The sequence below is a fragment of the Ceratina calcarata genome, unplaced genomic scaffold, assembly GCF_001652005.2.
Source record: "Ceratina calcarata isolate Rehan_Ccalc_2016 unplaced genomic scaffold, ASM165200v1 scaffold147.2, whole genome shotgun sequence".
Lineage (NCBI taxonomy): Eukaryota > Metazoa > Arthropoda > Insecta > Hymenoptera > Apidae > Ceratina > Ceratina calcarata.
This window is the reverse complement of record NW_017135881.1, coordinates 723,409-743,306: the sequence shown is the minus strand read 5'-3', so window position 1 is coordinate 743,306 and position 19,898 is coordinate 723,409. Positions and strand designations below refer to the sequence as shown.

Below are 19,898 nucleotides of genomic sequence, written 5' to 3'. Positions count from 1 at the left end.
GGAAACGAAACAGCGTGTCATTTTAATTCAATGCGAATGCACAAATGTTTTTTTACTTCGTACCGAATCGACTCTTACCGGCACCGCTAAACGGGATAATTTTTCAAATACGACACTGTGAATGTTCGATTAATCAAGCGTTTAAATCTTGAACATTTTGCAATATTTCTGTCTATATCAGTCTTCCAAAGGATATCAATTCATCTGCATAATGAAACTGATTTTACCGAAAGCATGCTATTAAATATTTCGCAATCGGAATGGAAATCGGATCGGAATGTCTATTAAATACGTCGGCTTTAGTCGGTGGCCTCGGTCGATGGTCAGGAACGGATCGAAACCAGGTGGTAATCAGAGCTTCGCGGCGGTATTCAACGCAGCGCGATTGAAATAACAGCACGGTATTTTCTTTCAATTCGAGCCACGAGGATAAGGATTCGGGGTGAGCTGCTCGCGTACTCGCTCGACACCACCCGCCCCCGTACCTATCTAAGGATCAAGAAAATCGTTTTTCATTCGCCGCCACGCTGCTACGAACAGTCGCTCGGTTTACTTCGTTGAAATTCGTTAATCCCGCCGCGGACGCTTTCGGATCAACGGAGAAAATATTGCTTCCATGAGATTTAAAATAAGAAATGAGAAAACATGAAACTAAAACGAGAAAACATCATTATAGCTGTCCAAGGAAGCCGAACGTAACGAACGACGAGGCTGTGCATTCTATTCCGGTATAATCGATGAACATGAAATAATTACTTCGTTTGTTCTGCCAGAGATCACCGATGATCCGTTAATACGACGAATAATATTTATGAAATTTTCTCATTTTACATTATTCTGTCGCATTATTGTCAATAACTCTGTATTAATTACGTTTGCTCCGATATAACTGACGCGACGATAAATGAAACTTTACACTTGTACGACACATTATTATACTCATTTGCGATCTGGAATGATACGACAATTTATGATTATTATTAATAATAAGTTATTAATGAATGTGTAAGAATTGTCGAATTTAATAACTGCTTCTGTATGAATCTATCGAACTTCCTCTCGAATGTTCTAAAAGAACCCAAAACAAAATTGCCAAGAAAGTTTCTTGAAATGCTCATTGATTGCCAGCATAAAGAATCGACATCCTCGACGATCATTATAATTTCTGTACCATATAGAATTGCCACTAACTGGAATCCTATAAATAGATCGGTGATTACCTCTAGCCACGATTTTCGGTGAAAAATCATCGAACCGAACGGAAAACCGAATCTTGAAATCGGTTCCGACGAGCCAATTAAAAGTTCGAGGCACCCGAAGCCAATTACCTGCGTCGAGTCACCGCCACCAGAGAGACCAACCGCCGCCGACTCGGACGGGCCTGGCGCGACGCGCTGAGTCGTTCTTCCGCGGGAATTTGCACGAACGCGAATATGAGCGATCCGACGGTAGGGTAGCATCGTTGCTAAAGCTATGCCTAATCGCATGTTCATAATTAATCGCTCGTCGTGTATGCCACACGAGCGCTTAAGCGGCTCGAACGCAACTGCGAGGAGCTACCCGTTGAACGAGGTGTCGACGGCACCAGGAAGATAGAGTGCCTGCGTCTGCCAGTCATTTAGCACCCGCGTGTCTGCCGCCAGTCATTTGCCAAGTTTCGCTTGCGGAACGAGCGGAAAGAAAGGTTGCTACAAACCCGGAGAACGTTTCGTTCGAATACAGATTTCAAACGAACGTTTCGGAGCATGGCTCGGTAACAGTCTCGCAAGTACGTGAAACCATTTACCGAAGCGAATCCATGCGTCGAGCACCATTTCCTTTGCTCTTAACTTGATGCCAAAACAGCGAACATGCGCGCAATGTAACTGTAATTAATTATGCTACAAGCGCGGCTCGTTAACGTGTAATTATTATTCTATTTGGCGACATTATATACGAAATTGAATCGTAGATGTGATTTAGTGGATTCATTACCTATTCATTTAAATTACTATTTGCCGAAATTACAGCCAAACGTCCGAAAACATTCGTCAAGCAATTCTAAATATTATATATCTGGAATCGTGTCTAAATGAAATCTTTCTAGAAACCTGTAGTCTGTACTACCTATTATGGACATGCGTCGGTGTGTGTGTGTGTGTGTGTGTGTGTGTGTGTGTGTGTGTGGTACGATTTTGTAGGGACGAACGACACGCCGCGGCGTGAATTCCATTGAAAATACCGATTGCGTTCGCGTTTACGCGCCGCACCGCGCCACAAATTTGACGCGTTCACACCTCGTGCTCGAAGCGTTTCGGCTGGGATTCGTGCCTCGCGAGCCAGCCCTCCATGTCCTGGGTTTTTATGACACCCGAACCCGAGCGACCGATCGATGGGATATTATGGCCGATAAACCGCTTGCCAATAGTTATTGCCAATAGAAATATCCAAACACGACATGATTCATCGGAAATCAAAACTTTTTAAGGGGAACTCCTTTTCGAGTATCTTTCTCTGTTTACAAAATTTAACTAACTGATATCGTTATCTCCTCTTGACACCAATAAATGTCTCATGTCTTTGACGTTCTTCCAATCCTGAGATTCGTAAGCATAGTTTTGACCTGACAGTTTAACAAGTTCTCGAACTAGACGATTCCCGATTTCAAGGGACACGCGCGATGGTTAACACGACTAAAGCTCTCTCAGAGAAAATTTTCGATTCATTGAGTCCGTTGATCGCCCGTAGGGGAGAAAATCAGGTTTCATGAATCTCGCGCTAGTCCTAGTGATACGTTAACGAGCGTGCGTGTTTGTTCGTTCACGCGAGAACGCCGGGATAACGGTGACGGATCACGGTATTTATTTGCGAGTGACGCGAAAAATTATACGTCGTCGCGCGAAGAAGCGTTAAGAGGGAAAAAGCCGCGACAGAGAAAGAATTGCACCGGTCTCGTAACATTTTTTTCATTCGCCCATTTATCACGCGGACGACGCGACGACGCGACGTAGCGGCGGGGCCGAGAGAGGGAAATCTCGTGATGTTTTACTCCCGCATGCTCGATGCCACTTGGACCCTTGCTTCTTCGCGAACCCTTCCGTTTTAGCGAGACCGTTGCGCTCGATGTTTGTGGTAAATAAATCTCCGAGCGCAGTTAAGAATATAATCGAAGGCTTAAGTGGTTGAATATGGCGCATAACGAGATGAGTAATAAAGCTTTCCGTTCTGACAAACTTTCGTAATTAATTCATATTTAACATTTATTGCGTAAAGTTTTTTTGATACCGTGACTGTATGTAATTTCGTGTGCGAAATTGCGCACGTTTCCTCTATGTTAAAATTATTAACATAACTGAAAAAATTTAAAACTATGTAGCCACTTTATAGAGAAGTTAAAATATTGCAGGAAACAGAATTACATGAAAAATTTTTTATATCGATGAAGTAATATTTCGACATAAATTTCGTTTGTACAGCACTTTGATCTTTAATTATTTTAATGGAAAATACTGACAATTAAAGTCAGTTTTACAATTATCAATTTATTATGAGATAGGTTTTCCTCATCACAGTGATGGAGTATCGATAATCCTGAATGAAATTTAAATATTTCAATTAAATACAAGGTGAGCTCTATTTCAAGAAATGAAATGTGATCAGTGAAATACCGAAGATTAATTTGAGACTATCTTGCTAATCCAAGAATAAATTTCAAATGATTTTAAACTATTATGATTGTAGCTTTAATACAATATCTGCAATTTAAATTGACGTACGACTACTGAGTACGCGTTTCCACGAGCCAGAATATTTTAAGAGTGATGTGTTGCTTTTGATTCCCTTAACACATTACGTATTTATTACATTAATTAATTAGAGCAAGTAAACTGTGGGAAAATAGATAGTGTAGCTCATTGGTTGATAAATAAACATTAAGTATCTACGAACAGTGTTTCAAGTACCGATGAGACTAAAAACAGTTATGAGGAGAATCGGGTCGAACATCCAAGATTCAAACTCCAGAAAAGGATCCCCGACTTGCACGACTTCAAAGAAACAAGAAATTATTTCTCCTATTAGACAGCTGGAAGGAACGTACAGGTACGTAGTCAGTTATAACCCCGGGTTCATCACTCTGAACTCGCGTCAGCTACTTCTGACATACAGAACATGCCATTTATCTACCCTATCTCAAATATCTCCGTTCTCTACCTCCGACGATATCTAACGAATTTCCAACCCGAATTTCGTACCAAACAAAACCTCTACTTTGAACAATTATTATATTACTACCGATAAAAAAAATTCTCATCAATTACCCTTTCAGAATATGTAACAAATATAACTCAATGTCCGTTCAATAAATTAAAACGATTAAACAATTGCGGCAGCTACCTTTTATTTATATGTGATTCTATTAAACTGTGGATTTCATACAGTTATAAAAGGATGCACAATTTTTTTATGGCTGTTAACAACCAAATTTTTATACACAAACTTTATATTTCTATTCGAGATATACACAGACGTATATACTTGGACGCGCGTGCAACACATGAAACGGAAATAATCCGCGTTGAAACTCGCCGGACGGAATTCTATACGCGTATCGCGATCACGTTTTACTTTTCGCGAACACGGCCGCACCAAATCCGTGACGTCGCGTAACTTCCGGCGTCTCGTGCCACACCTGACCACCCCCGACCATCGTTCACCGGCGCCCCGTCGTCCCGGGCTCGAACGCCGCTCGTTGCGATTAATTGGAACACATTGCACCTGGGAATCGCAGGTGTAATGAAAGATAATCGTTCCCGTCCGCTCGCCCTTTCGCCGCAGTTACGTCGACGCCGCATCGACACGAAACCTCCCCGTTATTAAAAGTATTGCCCGCGGCAATGACGGCGTCATGGAAATGATTGGTACGAAATTTACTACAAATTTCTCTTCAGTCATCCACCAATGGTTAATCTCCGAGCGTAGCGTTCGGGTGAATAACGTTTAAGGATGTATTGGCTATACAGTCAATCCCAAAAGTTTATGTACCTTAGAAAAAGGTACTGACGTCCTCTACAAGGAAGATTTTATGTATTTTTCTTCTAACTTAAGTATTTAACGAGTTAAGTACGATTAATTGGCATTTTATGGGTGCTGACAAAATCCGACCATCCCACCGTCGAAACAGCGAACTTTTGGCAAAAAATTTCGTTTTTCCTCAATTACTCCTAAACCGTTGGTCGTACGGGAAAATTGCATATAATCTTTTTTGTAGAGGACGACGAGATTTATAATNCGACGACGACGACGACGACGACGACGACGGTGTCACCGGAGCGATATTGCGTAAGTAGAACTGGTACTGTATTTTGAAAATGGCCCGGGGAACGGGTGGTGCGGTTACGAGGCGGGGATATACTCGGCCATCAATGGGAACCGATATTGAACGCATAGTGGATGAGATTTCCTTACTCGAAATCCCTTCCACTATTCGCGTGAAATGCGAAAGCGATGATATTTTTTTCCATCCTCTCATCTTTATGGGACCGCTACTCCCGAACGGCCACCGACCTTAAATAACCATCGTGCTCGTCTTTCATCTCGCATGGTTATTGCTTCCTCTATTTGTTTCTCGATATTGAAAACCTTGCGATACCGTTCGCTGACGAAAATCGGATTGCGGACTCAGATTCAAATCGAAAATGTCGGCCGATTTTAATTCTCGACGTACAATTGTCTCAAAGATGATAATTAACGAGGGTGCTAGATTAATATTCAGATTGATAGGCAATCGTAATTACGCGCATAAAGGCTGCTTTGACTAATAAAGCCATTAAACTCAATAGGCGAAACAAATTACCTTTATACTACGTCGCGACAACGTGAATACAATCGCTGGCGCAGCATATCGTAAGCGTTATCTCCCTACCTGATACCAAATTATCTATGCAAAAATCTACCGACCGGTTAAATGAAAATCGAAAATCCCATTGCCGTTACGGTAACGTAAACTGATCCCGGTTTCCCAAACATTCATCGATTCCGAACTGGAGGAACGAACGGGAGCCGGTAGTGAGAATTGCAAATTGTAAATTGAACCGATAATCTCGTTACTCTCAGAAAAGAAAAGGGCAATGAATTCTTGGTGAATAAGGCTGATTTCACGGCTTAGCCACCGATCGTTGGCCGTATTGTTCGCCGCGTAATTGGCCGTAACAGCGGATTCACGAGAGCGCGAACTCGAATTCGTCGTTGACTTTATCTCGTCCCAGCCATCTCTACGGGAGACCGCTAATATTTCGCGCGTTTAGATTTACACGGATGCTACTTGCCAACCTCCCGCGCGTCTCTTTGAGGTACCGTGTCGTGAAACGTAATTAAACTGCCGCAAGCATGGCGTAAAAGGTTGTGCCACTCACCTGAATCTGCTGTGCTCCGAATGCGGTGACTCCTCCGGCGATTTGTAACTGTTACCCGTCTGAAAAGTAAAACGCAATTCGTTACGAACAAGCGGGCGATGGTGAAATCGAAAATCGATTACGTATTTTATTTCATAAAATAGAAACAATAAATTGTAGTATAAAAATATTGGATAAACTAAAATATTGAGTGCAAGTGAGAAAACGTTTTTAACATGACAGAATATTGTTATACACCTATACAGGTATATAGATCTTCAATTGTAAATAGAGTTGACCGAAGTGGGCGATTGAATTAAAGATGATGATTGACGTCTGGCTAATTTGACTGTGTCCTACTTTGAATTACAACTTGTCATTCTAGTTATTCCTATCCTTCATATCAATTATACATCACGGCATAGTGTATTTGTTGATTAGTGACAAGAACGTTTCTATGTATTTCTCTTCTAATTTTAGTTAAGTATTAATTTGCACTTTATTGGCAGTGATAAAATTCGCCCGTCCCACCCTCGAACTAGCAAACCATTGGAAAAAAATTTCGTTTTTCCTCAGATACTCTTAAACCGTTGGACCTACGGGAATATTTCATACAACCTTATTCGTAGCTAACAACTAGAGCTACACCTTTTGTTGGAAACATTTTTCGCTAGCATCGATGGTTAACGAGTATTTCGAAAAAAACGATGAAACAGTTTATTGTAAAATATTCGTTAACTTTTCACGATAGAAAAAATGTTTCACACGAAACATGTAGCTTTTTACGGTACTCACAACCTTCGTTTTGAATATTTTTCACTAGCGGCAGCAGGTAAAAAGTTATTTGCAATAAACGAAAATTTCGCAAGATCTAAAATACCCTATGACGAAATTTCGAAAAAATAAAATGTCGGAAGATGTTTTAAAGAAAAGTTATAGGTACTGCTAATATATCTAGAAGAAAGGTCGTACACTATTTTCTTCTATCCTGAATACTTCAGGAGTAATCGATTAATTATTTCGTCCCCAGTCGAATACTTGTTAACGAGCGGAATTAGAAGGAAACTGCATAGGAACTTTTTTGTACCTGACAACTATTGTACATAAAATACCCTACAGCTTTTTACATATACAAAGAACGTAACATCGTCATTGAACCTAAAATCGGTACGCGTGATGACCGAGTTCGTCACACGTTGACCCAGTCCCGTCGTCAACGATGCCGGTTTAATTTCGTCAGAATGACGCCGCGGCACGTTGCGAGGAACTCTCGTCTCGTCTCGTCTCGTCTCTGCGCAAATAACATTCGGCCGTGCTTGTTCCGCAGTCGGAAATCGGACGATAAATCGTTCGCCGCAGTCGTTGACGCCATCGAACGGCAATAAAGCCACTAAAGAAGAGCGACGATATGAATTTTCCGTCTCGGTTGCTCGTATTTCCGTGCCAGTATTCCAGGGAAATATCGAATTCATAGTTAACGGTAGCGGGTCGCGCGACTCCGAGCTTATGCGAGCCGCGTGCATACGAGCCGAGTGAAATCCGGGTGAACGGATATACGGCGCGGGTGTAACAAGAATTTATGTCGATTAAACGGGCGAGAGAAAAGAAAAAAGGGGGAACGCAACAACCGCGAAAGAGCAGGAATAAGGCGTGACGTAACGACGCAGCGGGAAAATGAATGCAGATAGGAGAGACGCGCGGTCGGAGTCACCGGGGCTAATAAGTTTCCATCGAGCCGATTCACCGTCGTAAATTTCTTTGTTAAAACGATTCCGACGTTCGCGCAGGGAGCAAATAACGAGGCGGGCGCGTTCAACCGCCGTTATCGACGATGCAATTATATCAACGATTGACGAGTTTCCACTGGGCGCTGCTAGTTACCAGCGGAATGATATAATTATCTCGGCGATGGATTAGTCATTTTTCGATTCGGAACCATATAGTTTCTCCCTTTTTCGTCTGGTCTACCAGACGGAATTTATATCCCGTGAAAGACGACGGTCGGCGGTCGTTAACTCTTTCATTTGAGCAACAGCAACTAGGACTTTACTATCCGTAAATAACAGTCTTTCGGGAACTTTTACAGACAGAAGAGACGAATTTTTATGCAGTTGCAAGTTTCTTAATAAAACAAGATGCATGCTTCTTTAATTTGGCAACATTGGCTGTTATACAAAAATTCGGAAGCATTCTCTTACTTGATCGGTCTCCTCGAGTTTTTGTTCTGCTACAATTTCCATCGGAATCAGAGGCAGCGAAATCGTTGGCAGCCACGGGGTTTTCTAAATCGCGACAACGACGAGGCCGCGCCGATATTAATCGTTATGGAAATATCCGGACGGGCACAATGGTGGCCCAGCGTTCCGACGGGTCGCCGCTCGTATCGCGTCACAGACAATAATAATTGTTTCGATTCACACGGAAATTCAATAGAGGCTGTGGGTATTATTAAAGGATTGTTCGCGATGGTAGTTACGCCGCGCAGTGATTACAAACTCAATCTTTCGCTAATTAGCAAACGTGCGTCCGTTTACAGTTGGTGTTTGGCTCTGATCATAGTTGATCTAGTTAGACCTTCACTTTTCCATTAGTTGTACAAATTGCAACATCCGGAAACATACTGCGTGCAGATTTTTCAACACAGGGTTCATAAGTTTTCGATGAAACGCGATTGCTCGCAGGAATCATTCGAAAATTTCTGTCGCTCGACAGTCACTTGAGTTCAATTGTTCACCACACTACTGTTCATCGACGTTGTTCGCACGATTGTACGTGAGCCAAACAGCGTTCGGCTACTTCTTGGCACGGGAAACGGTATTACTCGTTCTCATGAACCGTTCAGAGAGAGACTGGATGAGAGAATGAGGTAGAACAAGAGATTTGGAGTGCGTGGGTGTGAGTGAATGCAGGGGGAAACCAAAATATGCTTTGGGACAAAAGGATAGACGTTCGTTTTCACGAATTTACGCCAGAAAGACATGGGAGAAGGGGGTAAACCAGCACCGAGACGTACGGCGAGAGAAAAAAAATAGGGGGAACTGTGAAGAGGAGTAGAGGTCTACGAGCCGAGTTAAACAGTTCCGAGCAGTCGACATCCTCTGTCTGCGAGCACGTATGCTATGTAGACGGCTATTTTCGCTTGAAATGCATCGAGCGACCTCATCTTCCGCGCTATTCTTTTCCGGATGGACGATTGTCCGAGGCGATGAAATTCGGCAATTTCCTCCGAAGAGAAGTCGGGCAATTCAATTTTTTTATTCATCATACTATCGCGAGTGTAGACTTACGATCAATCGCGTAACAAATAAATCTATTCAACGCGTGGAATGTTTGTCCAAGCACTTGCATTAAAGAACCTGTTTCTGCAGTCGGGAAAAATTGAGAAATTCTAAATCGCAGATGGTGCGAGACGCATTCGTCTTACAGTTATCGGAAACAACATCCCTCGCTCGTACTTCATACGTGACAAAGCAGTATTAATCTATCAAGAGCTCTCGGCTTTGCACGTGGGACGGAGATCGATCCGTGTACAATCTCGAGTATCCCTACACGAAAAGAGTCACGGTGGTCAGAGAATTTTCCTAAGTAAATGTACTCGACATCAGAAGTGAACGCGGTAATGCCAACTATACGGAGGCAGTCCATCGAATAGTAGCGTTGTAAGCGCGGGCTTAGAGTGGATGCGGAATCAGCCTAATCACCTGGAAGTGTCGCCACTGTTCACCGCTAATCCGATCGCAGATGTTTCCCTCTCCATTCAACCCTCTGTCCTTCCCATTTGCCCTTTCTCCTATTCTCCCGTCCTTTGCTGCTCACTCTGTTTCTTGTTCCTCTCTCTTTCTCGCTCCTGTTTCTCTCTCTCTCTCTTTCTGTCGCATACAAACACACGTACCGGCGTTCCAACCGCAGTGTTTGTTTGCGGCTGCGTTAGCGAATCCTAATCGTGGTTGGTCCGTTTTCGCCCTAAATCTGTCACTGCGTGAGACCGGACCGCTTGAATCGAATAAAACGCGCCAGCGTGCACGAGCTGTTTAATCTTCTCGCTCGCATGTCGCTTCGGCTCGCTCGCAGCATACCGGCGCGCGTGTATCGCTCGGCGCGGCTCGGCGACAAGATCGCGATTTCCCAACGAGGGCGGAACGCGACACGCTCCATGTTCGCGGCGTCGGGATTGATATTGGTTGTTCGCCGATTCTTCAATTTCAATCGGACAATGCAGAGGACTGCCAGGGACAGGAATAAAAAAAAAATCGGAATTTCTTTTTTTTTCCTGCCGGTATTTGGTTAACAGTTCAGAGACACGCACGTGGTTGGGCGCAAAAAATGTTTGTTCAGGTAAAACGCTTTGACGGGGTGCCGCGGCTGTAGTTCGGGTTCGCACCAGCGTCGTATCCTAAAATTTGATGAACGATATGCGTCCGACACTCGTTGCTCTGTATCGTTTCAAAATAATCAACCAGAGTAGCGAGATCTCGAAAGAGACGAGGCGAGAACAGAACGGGTCTAACAGAGGCGAGTTGTATTCCACAAAATTAATTTCGCAGCGCGCGGTGAACGTCGCGGAAAACAGCGCGTCAGGCGTCCGCTCGCGCGCAATGAAGTTTCGAATGCTTGACGCGGTACGCGAAAGCGAGCGAGGAAACGCGCGACGAAAAGGAGCAACGCACGGATGCGAGAGCGAGAGGCGAGGATAAAACCGACGCACTGGACGAGGGAACAAAAAAAGGAACGGAGGTAACGGCAAACAGAAAAAAACAAGGAGAACGCAAAGAAAATTCACCGGCGCGGCGGGCGTACTCGTATGGAGCCGAGATGGGAAAGGATTGCTCTCTCGAGCGCACCGGAGGAGCAGGAGCGGGTAGGGAAATATTTTTGAAACGAAGAACTCGCGCTCCGGTAAGAGAGCCACTCTAATTAGCTTGGTATACGGGGGTGGCTTTTTGTTTAATTAACACGCTCGTAGTAAACTACCCTTGTACCGCGTACCGATTCTTCCTCCCACCACCTGCTGCCATCCCTTGTTACCATGTCGCCCTCTGTGCGTCTACACTTTATGTTTTTTTTCTCTCTGCTCAACACCCCTTTGCGTTCGCAACGTCATTCGGTGCTTTCGTTCGCAGCCGTGATACATTCGATAGGTATTTGCTTGCTTAAAAATGCACACGCTCAAGGGTGTCGGATTTAAAAGGTGACGCGTGAACGAAAAAAATGGATGGAAGCCGTACCCGTGCTGCGACGGTGTGTGACTCGACTTTTTTAACACTCCTAACTTGTATCGCTTTGCCTCGTCACCACGCGCTTTTAATGTTGACACACAAATACATTCACCCATACAACAGATATCAGACGAGTCTCTCTTTACTCTTTCCTGTTTCTTTTCTCTAGGTGTGCATTTTATTCATATTTTTCGTATCATTCCCGTTCCCTCGCCTTCTCCGTTCCGTTTGTTCGTTCTAAAGAGGTGCCAGACGATATCGCGTGTACCATGAGCTTTGGTTTTAGCTCGCGGCATCAAGTAACCTTATATCCCTGGCGTGTATCCGCCACCGTGGTTCTCTGTCTACCGGCAAACCGTGAATGAATGAAATAAACCCTTTCTCTCTCTCACACATCTCTCCTATCGTTCTTCTGTAACCTTATGAAAATCGTATCCGTAACACGCTTTATAAGACACGCAAGTTAACTGCAAGCTTTCCGAAGTAACCGTTAACTCAATTATTCCATATCCTCATAAAATCGTGAGTCGACTTGATCTTACAAGATATTTTATAGGCAACTACTCCACTATCTTGGATTCTATTATCCGCAAATCATACTAAATCTTCATAAGCGAGGTCACGTTTGGAACGTGGGGGAGGACAGAGAAACTTGGGTACCATTTGGCGCCGTGGTCTGAATACGAACATACTTTTCTTCAAAATTCAGACACTCATTCAAACCGATAGAACACAATCGGCTGTTTACATACATTAATATAGAGATCCCGGATTCGTTTACCGAGGGCACGAGTAGCAAGGGAAGAAAAATACTTGGGTGCATTAATTCGGGGGAAAAACGAGCGGCTCGTTCCAGCCGCCATGATTCTGTGCCCGTCTAGTCTGTTCGTAGGTGGACGTTAGGTGCAGGTGGCACGGCGTATTTATAGCCGCTTCGTGACTCCTCTTCCCCTTAGCTGTACAACACCGTTCCCACCAACTTCTCTCTCCTCTTACTGCTCGCTTTGCCAACTTGCTCTTTGTCGTTTATTTCCCGCGAAAGTCCACCCGGTCCGAGTTCTGACCTACAGGCAGCTCTGTGCATGCATTCCTCAGACGATGAATCGAGATGCTGTTATTTAAGAAAATTTTGATCGATCGTCTCGATTTAATATAAGTTTAATTAAAATTTTCATGTTACATATTAAAGGTCGCCCTCATTATAAAATTTCATTAAGAAGAACATTATATTTATTCCATGTAATTGCGAGGAAAAAGGAAGGACTGTTCTCCCGGTTGGTTTCCATTAATTCCAACTGCCTGCAATTAGCATAAGCGCGAGGTACACGGAGGAGCGTTCGCTCCGACAAAAGCTCCCAGTGATCCGCGCAGACGCCCTCCACGAGGCGGCACAAAGAACGTTGACGAGATCCAAGCGGGCGTATCAACCATCCGACGATTCTCTTGCTAATCCCGGCGTGTCATAAGTGGAATGTAACAGGGGTGCACGCGCGGTTCTCTCAACGAGCCCCGCGTATTTAGCCTCGGCCAAAGATCGAGTAAGTCTGTCGCGCGCGAGGCACGAGCTTAAAAGCTTCCAACAGTCAGGAAAGGTCAACACTTTTACACTGGCATCAGATAACGTCGCAGCCACTCGCAGCCGAGTCGGTCTGAGGCTAACCCTTCCTCGGTTAAACGGTTAAAGTCTTGTCCAACTCGACGAAACTCGTTTACTCGGCTATCTCTCGCATTGGATCTCCTCCTCTCTCTCTCTCTCCGTCCTCTCTAACCGGCCTTTTGTCTCTTTTGTGGACCTTTCTCTCTTTCCGCGCCGACGAACATCGGCCATCTTTTCACTTTGTTTCGATTTTCGTCGCTGCTTCCTAAGTGTTTCTACGGTAGCGATCTTTGAACTCTTCTACCGGGTTAGTAGCTTTAAGAGCGATGGCTAGGTTCACTCTACAAAGTACAATCCGAGGGTACAAATAGAGCAATAGAAGACGGTGTTTGTTACCGTCTTTCCTTGACCAAAGTGTGTTCGATCAGTTCTACGTTTGATCTCACTTCGAGAAAAAGTCGGTTTTTTTATTCGTCAGACAAATTTCTATTTGCCGAGTATCCGATGTGCGTTTAAACACTTGTAGAATTGTTTCCAACATAGTATCGCGGATAGGTGCGGAAACTTGCTCATGGAAGAGGCGTTGGATATTTGTAAACCGGGTTCGCAAAGAGGGAAGCATAATACAGTTCGCTCACACGGAAGCACGGTGTGTATGTACACCTGTGAGTGGAAAGGCCTAAAGCACACTTGACTCTAAGCTGGCAGTGACGACGATTTATCTTAGACGTATTCCCTATAGAGTGTCACGATCCCTTTTAAGTAGCACATGGGTTGAGCCATTAAAAGGCAATGATCGATGATACACCGCGGTGCTGTTCCATGTACGCTATCCATTATACCCGCTGGCAGTATATCTATCTGCCGGCTGGTACTCTAAAATTCATTCACGGCGTATAAGCACCGAAATGTGCCGCGACAACCGCTTCAAATCAACATCTGGGCCCTCTTTTCGGAGCTACCACGCAAACTTGAAATTCCCAAGTTTCTCCTATCCGCGATTTTTGACAGTACTCGCATAAAAATCTAGCATTAATATAGGAGTGGAAAGTAGCTTCGTATAAAATAAAACTAAGAAGGTGTGGAAAAGCACTTAAGATATTGAAAGTTCGTGAATAAATACCATTGGGTCTAGACACGTGTCTACAATATAATAGCCATCGTTCCCTTTCCGAGCAGTGCATCCGGCCGGGTCGTTAAAGGGCAATGATCGACGATTCACCGCAACGGCATTGGTCCCGCGAGGCTACTTCGCACTGAATTCACAATCAATGCACTTTCACGAACCACGTCGGCGTTGAAAACATACTGCCAACACAATCTGCCCGATAGCCTACTCCGGCAAGATTGAACGAATCGTCCCGTTCCCCTTTAATAACATCCTTACGAACGTTGTTTCGTAAACAATATGGAAACGGGGATACGTCAAACAAATGAAATGAATAAGGAAAACGACTAAAAATTGTTTTATTCCGTGGCGCAGGCAAATTTACCAAACACGCCTTTAAACGTTTAACTACCCAGTTGCCCTCCCTCCGTATCGACCGCAAACATCCTCCCCGGCGAGCGAACTTTAAAAACCCGTACGATCGACTTTCGATAATGGTTGGGCAAACACGTGGGCCACGGTAACGCGCGTCCATTTCCTTCCGAAGATCGACGGCCGAGTATCGATTCCTTTGTTGTTACGACGTAATGATCGAGGTAATGACGGTGATATCCGGCTGGTTCATAGCCGGCTCTGCAGCTAGCAATACGGCCTCTCGTAGAACACGGTCGTAGACCGTGGGACAACGACAGACCTATCGAGCAGGGTAGCGCGCTACTGGGTCTCGAGCTACGAGCCTCATAATCAAACCGCGTCACAAAGGTATTCCTCTAATACATTCAAGGGTGTTCGTGTATTGGGGGAGTCGTGCCGCTGAATGGGACTATCTACGCGTCGTACACCCGCAATATAGGACGCGTAATATCAATGTTGAGCCCTCAGCTGATTATTGCGCCAACCCCAGCGCAAAGAGCGACTCCGGGATTATACCCTTTAACGACGCGCGTTTGTACTCGCCACCGTACCGCGAGACTGTGGTCCTCGAAATTGCTTTGTATGCGATACAAGCTTTACCTGGATCTATTTTTCATTTAGGCGAAAACCGTTGGTTCCTGTTATCGGTCGTGCGATTCAATCATTTTGCACGTTACTGTTAAACTGAAGGAACATTTGCTTTTCGGTTTCAAGTATTTCATTCAAAGGACACGTAACTGTACGCAAACTCTTCGCTAAAAATAATTAAAAGCTTAATAAGATTAAAGAGAATACTTTTAAGTAGATAAGGTCGTTCACTGGTTAGACCGGGCGATCTTCGGACTTCGATTGATATCCGATTTAAGTAGATTCCGCGGGATAAATTACAGGACAGTTCAGGTTCTACGTAGTATCATCTTTTTTATTGTGAATGGGAATGTTTCTCGTTCCACGAATTTAACCGGAAAACATACAATTTCATCCGTCGCGTAAGTAGTTTCAAGTAGCGCGTTTCAATTTCCTGTAGCAGCCGCTACTTCTCGTCGCGAGAGAATCAGACAAAATGAGGCCGGAGAGGAAAAGAGCGAGCGAGCGAGCGAGAAGAAGAAGCGAACACTGAGACAGAAAAAGAACGGGAAAACCGGCAGAAAGAGACAAGAGAAAAATAATGAAAGAGAAAAAGAAGCAAAACGATATGGCTAGAGAAAGAAGTATGAGTAGAGTGAAAGATAAAGAGCGGGCGGGAGAAAGCGTGAGAGAGAGAGAGAGAGGGAGCGAAAGGCTAGAGTCGACTGGAAAAGCAACAGGTGCCAGCGTCTAGATAGCGGGCAACCCCGACCGCCTTCGCCCCTACTCTCGCTGCTTATACCGCATCTCGCCTCGACGCGAAACCTTTCCTCTGTTCGGCCTCGTGTCTACCCTCGAACAGATCCCGGGGAGATAGCAAAAATGTTTAATGGGGTGAACTCGCCGGAAAATAGCGGGCGACCTGCGCGTCTTCTTGTAACCTCGGGGGCCCGTGAACGTCGTTTCCTTCGATCAGTTTCGCATTAACAACTCGAGACCGCTTATCGGTGGCGGCTCTCTTCTTCGTGTTTATCCGGCTCCTTCCCACCGTTTCTCTCTCGATAATGTCGTCCTCGGTTGCCTGTGTATTCCCGCTGTCCCGTCGTGTACACATCGGAAACGGAGCCTCCGAGGTAATTCCATCGTTTCTTGGCCTCCGGTCCAACCGGCAAACAAGAGACGAGGAATCGCGCGACCGTGAGCGAACAGGTTCCCTGGATCCCCAAACGGGAAATGAGAGTGGAACGCTGCCAGTTGTAGGGGAAATTATTCGGCACGCACGTTTCTTGTGTCTCGATGCGGAAAATTGATTCCTTTAAGGCGTCCGCAGCTTTTAACGAGATTTCTTATCGGTAATGATATTCCCTCTGGTGCAACTCTTCTCAGAAGGGAAATAACACACAGAATTGTTTTCCTCGGTCTCTATTACCTCGAGTTAATGTTTTCTGAACATATTATTATCGAATCGATTCACTCCCTGTAAACGCGTAATTTCGTTCTCGTGCCAAGAGACAGAAGATTCGAATTTTTGCCATTTTATAGAATGCATTATCGATATGCAAATGTTGCCTGTGCGACAAGCATTTGAATTACAATCCGTTTGAGAAATTCACTCAGAGCAAACCGGGCTTAAATACTTTACGAACTGTCTCAAGAAAGTTTAATAAGTTTAATAGAATTCGCCGCAAGAAATGCTGATTGCAGAATCCTGCACCTCTTTATTCCGCGGTTTCAAATTGAAAAATATGTCCTTTTTTTCTTACCTCGTGGTCGCCACGATTTTAACGACTTGCTAGGGGTAGGAAAGAAGTACACGGTACTTGGATGATCGATACTAATTGAGAGAGGGTGGGTTAAAAACCTTTGGGAAACTCTTCTCTATTGTAGCTAGAGTACTCGGGAATGAAGCTCTGAGGACAAGATTCCTTGCCGAGGGCTCGATTTCCATGCGAGTTAATGGGACGCATTAATAAGAAGAAGGTGTGTATATTTCAACCCGTGGAGTCTAGCGGTAATTAAATTTATACCAAAGTGTGTGGAGAAAAAGAAATTCGCGGTCGTGAAATCCATGGAGCGTGGCAGGCTTCCGCTCGCGGTCTTTTTCATTAACGTCGGCTGACGGATGATGGGTCAGGGAGTCCCGAGTTCACTTTAATGCGAACAGCTGAAAAGCAATCATGCTCTCTCCGAGTTTCCAGCCGCGTACAAAGAATCAGATGCTTCGCCGTTCACTGACACGCAGTGCAGCTATCATTGCGCACGCTCACCTGCTTACAATAAATTTTAATTAAAACAACCGGCCAGATCGATTTCGAAATTTATGGTTCGACCTCGATGACCGAGACTTAATGACTTCGACGAGTACACTTACGCGCGTACGGTTCGCGTGCACGTACGCGTCCACCTGGTTCTCGCGGAACACGCGCGACCGATTTTAAAGGGACTGCGTAAATTTACGCGTATAATTAATTATTTTCCTGCCACGCGACTCTCCGCGCGTTCATAATTGCTTTTATGGGACACGTGTAGTCATGTACGCAGACACGAATTGCAATTCGTACCGACGTGGAATTGGTTGCCAATTTTCGTTTTCTCGATTCCGTCATTTTCTCTCGCTTCGAGTTACGCCCGTCGACGGTTTAAAGGGGAGTTGAAACGTGAAGCTAAAATCAAATTGAAGACGCCTAGGGCTCGACCAACGTTTCCCGACTTACGAATTTACGTTTTAAACATCGGCTACGGTTTACGAAACGGCGGCATTCCGTATTAATAAGATCCAGCGTGTCCGCCGCCAGAGCCCGGGGCTTTACGACTCCGTGAGCGCGATTAAACGTTCTTTTCTGGCGTGGCCTCGTCTCGCCCGTAAATACTCCGGTTGTAATTCAACAGGTACAGCCGTTGGCCCGATTAATCTTTAAACTGGCACACCTGGAGAACGCCGCCGCCGCCGCGCCTTCCATCCTCTACCGCCGTAATCGTATCATTTCCATTTTTATTTCCCTCTATCGGTGCCACCGAATTTCCGATCATCCATCCATTTCAATGTACCCTGATAGAAGATCTTGCTCGATTACTCGCTGTTCGATTGACTTAAACCATTGCCGTTGTCGGTTCATCTAATATCAATAGTGTGATGATATTCAATTTCCCATTTTTACGCATAACTTGACACATCTTGTCACACGACAATGTGAAAAAGAGAGGATTAAGAGGAGGATGAAGACCATCCAATTTTGTTGTAACAAAGGAAGAGATCGAAGGAGAAAAGGCACGATAGGCCCACGCGGGGGCAGATGTTCCCACTTCCTATGCTAATATCGGGAGGCCGGGCCGGTTTCATAAAGGCGCTCGCTCGTCCCGTCCGCGAAATAAGATCGTGAGTTTACGAAGAAGAAGAAGGTGAGTCAAGGGTGGGCGCGCTGGGGTGAATGGAAGCGCGGGGAGGCGAGAGAAAGAGATGAAGAGAGGGCGGTTCCGTTATGTTCGCGGCATCTGCCACCACCGTATCCGATATACGATACTTTGTTTGCCCGGGCTGACAGGCTTGTATACGTTGCATACGTCTGCACGTCTGCACGGCGCGGTGCGGCGCGGCACGGCGCGGCACGGAACGAAACGGCCTGGGCTGGCTGCGCGCACCCAAGGAGAACGCGAAATCCCAGCGAGTTCACCGAATAAATCAGAATACAACGAGCATATCGGGGCGACTGATATTTTCCACGCCCGTGGACCCATTCGCGGCAAGTCTCCCATCGCACGGTGTGTATGATCCCGTTTCTGCCTCTTCTGAATCGCCGTGGAATCTCTTTGAAACGATGTTAGGTAGACCGGTTATTGTTACATGTGGAATTTCCATCCAGATAAATTATTCTTTATACCGGATCGGATAAATGTGCAATGATGAATGAAATTCTTTGGAGGGCGAAGGTCGAAAAAATTCTGGCACGTTCTATTTGATATGATCGTACGCGTACAACGGTATGCTGATTCAATTGTCCGACAGCGTGTTCGTCAGCGATATCGGTTAATAGGGCCACGCTATAGTCACCGACGTAAATTCGGTATTAAGATAGGGAATCTATTCGAATGGATCGATAGCTGTTTGACTGTAATGCTACGGGGTATAGTAATTCGAAGATGCAAGGCATTGCATACAATGAGACAGCGAAGACTACAGCCATCCCTTGTACTTTAAGGATGTATTGGCTATACAGTCAATCTCAAACGTTTATGTACCTTAGAAAAACGCATTTCCTATAATTAAAAAGAAATCAGACGTCGGAAGAATAATGCTAATAACAAATAGCTACGTGCTAAAAATTATACAAGGAAATATCCAATTAAGTATTGACGCTGACGAAATTTTTTTTTTTTTTAAATTGCGAAAAATGCTTCAAATAAAAGTTGTTTTCCTTCTAACTTCGATATTTAACGAGTTACGTATGATTATTTGGCATTTTATTGATGTTGACAAAATCCGACCATCCCAGCGTCGAAACGGCGAACTTTTGGCAAAAAATTTCGTTTTTTCTCAATTACTCCTAAACCGTTGGTCCTACGGGAAAATTGCAAACGACCTTTCTTGTAGAGGACGACGAGATCTACAATTTCCATGTAAAAATTTC

The 19,898-nt window shown here is 44.7% G+C and overlaps 1 protein-coding gene across 4 annotated transcripts in view; it reads right to left on the bottom strand.

Annotated features, from left to right (window-relative positions):
* The window catches only part of Scgdelta (sarcoglycan delta), a 175,600-nt gene that overhangs the window by 48,230 nt on the left and 107,472 nt on the right, over window positions 1-19,898 (bottom strand). For 3 of the 4 annotated variants that reach the window (XM_026819155.1, XM_026819157.1, XM_018036242.2), the window contains one exon: window positions 6,393-6,451. In XM_026819155.1, coding sequence (XP_026674956.1) covers window positions 6,393-6,451 — 59 coding nt within the window. Of the gene's footprint in view, window positions 1-6,392; window positions 6,452-8,569; window positions 9,205-19,898 lie in introns of those variants that run through there. The other variant, XM_018036239.2, reaches the window with a different exon arrangement.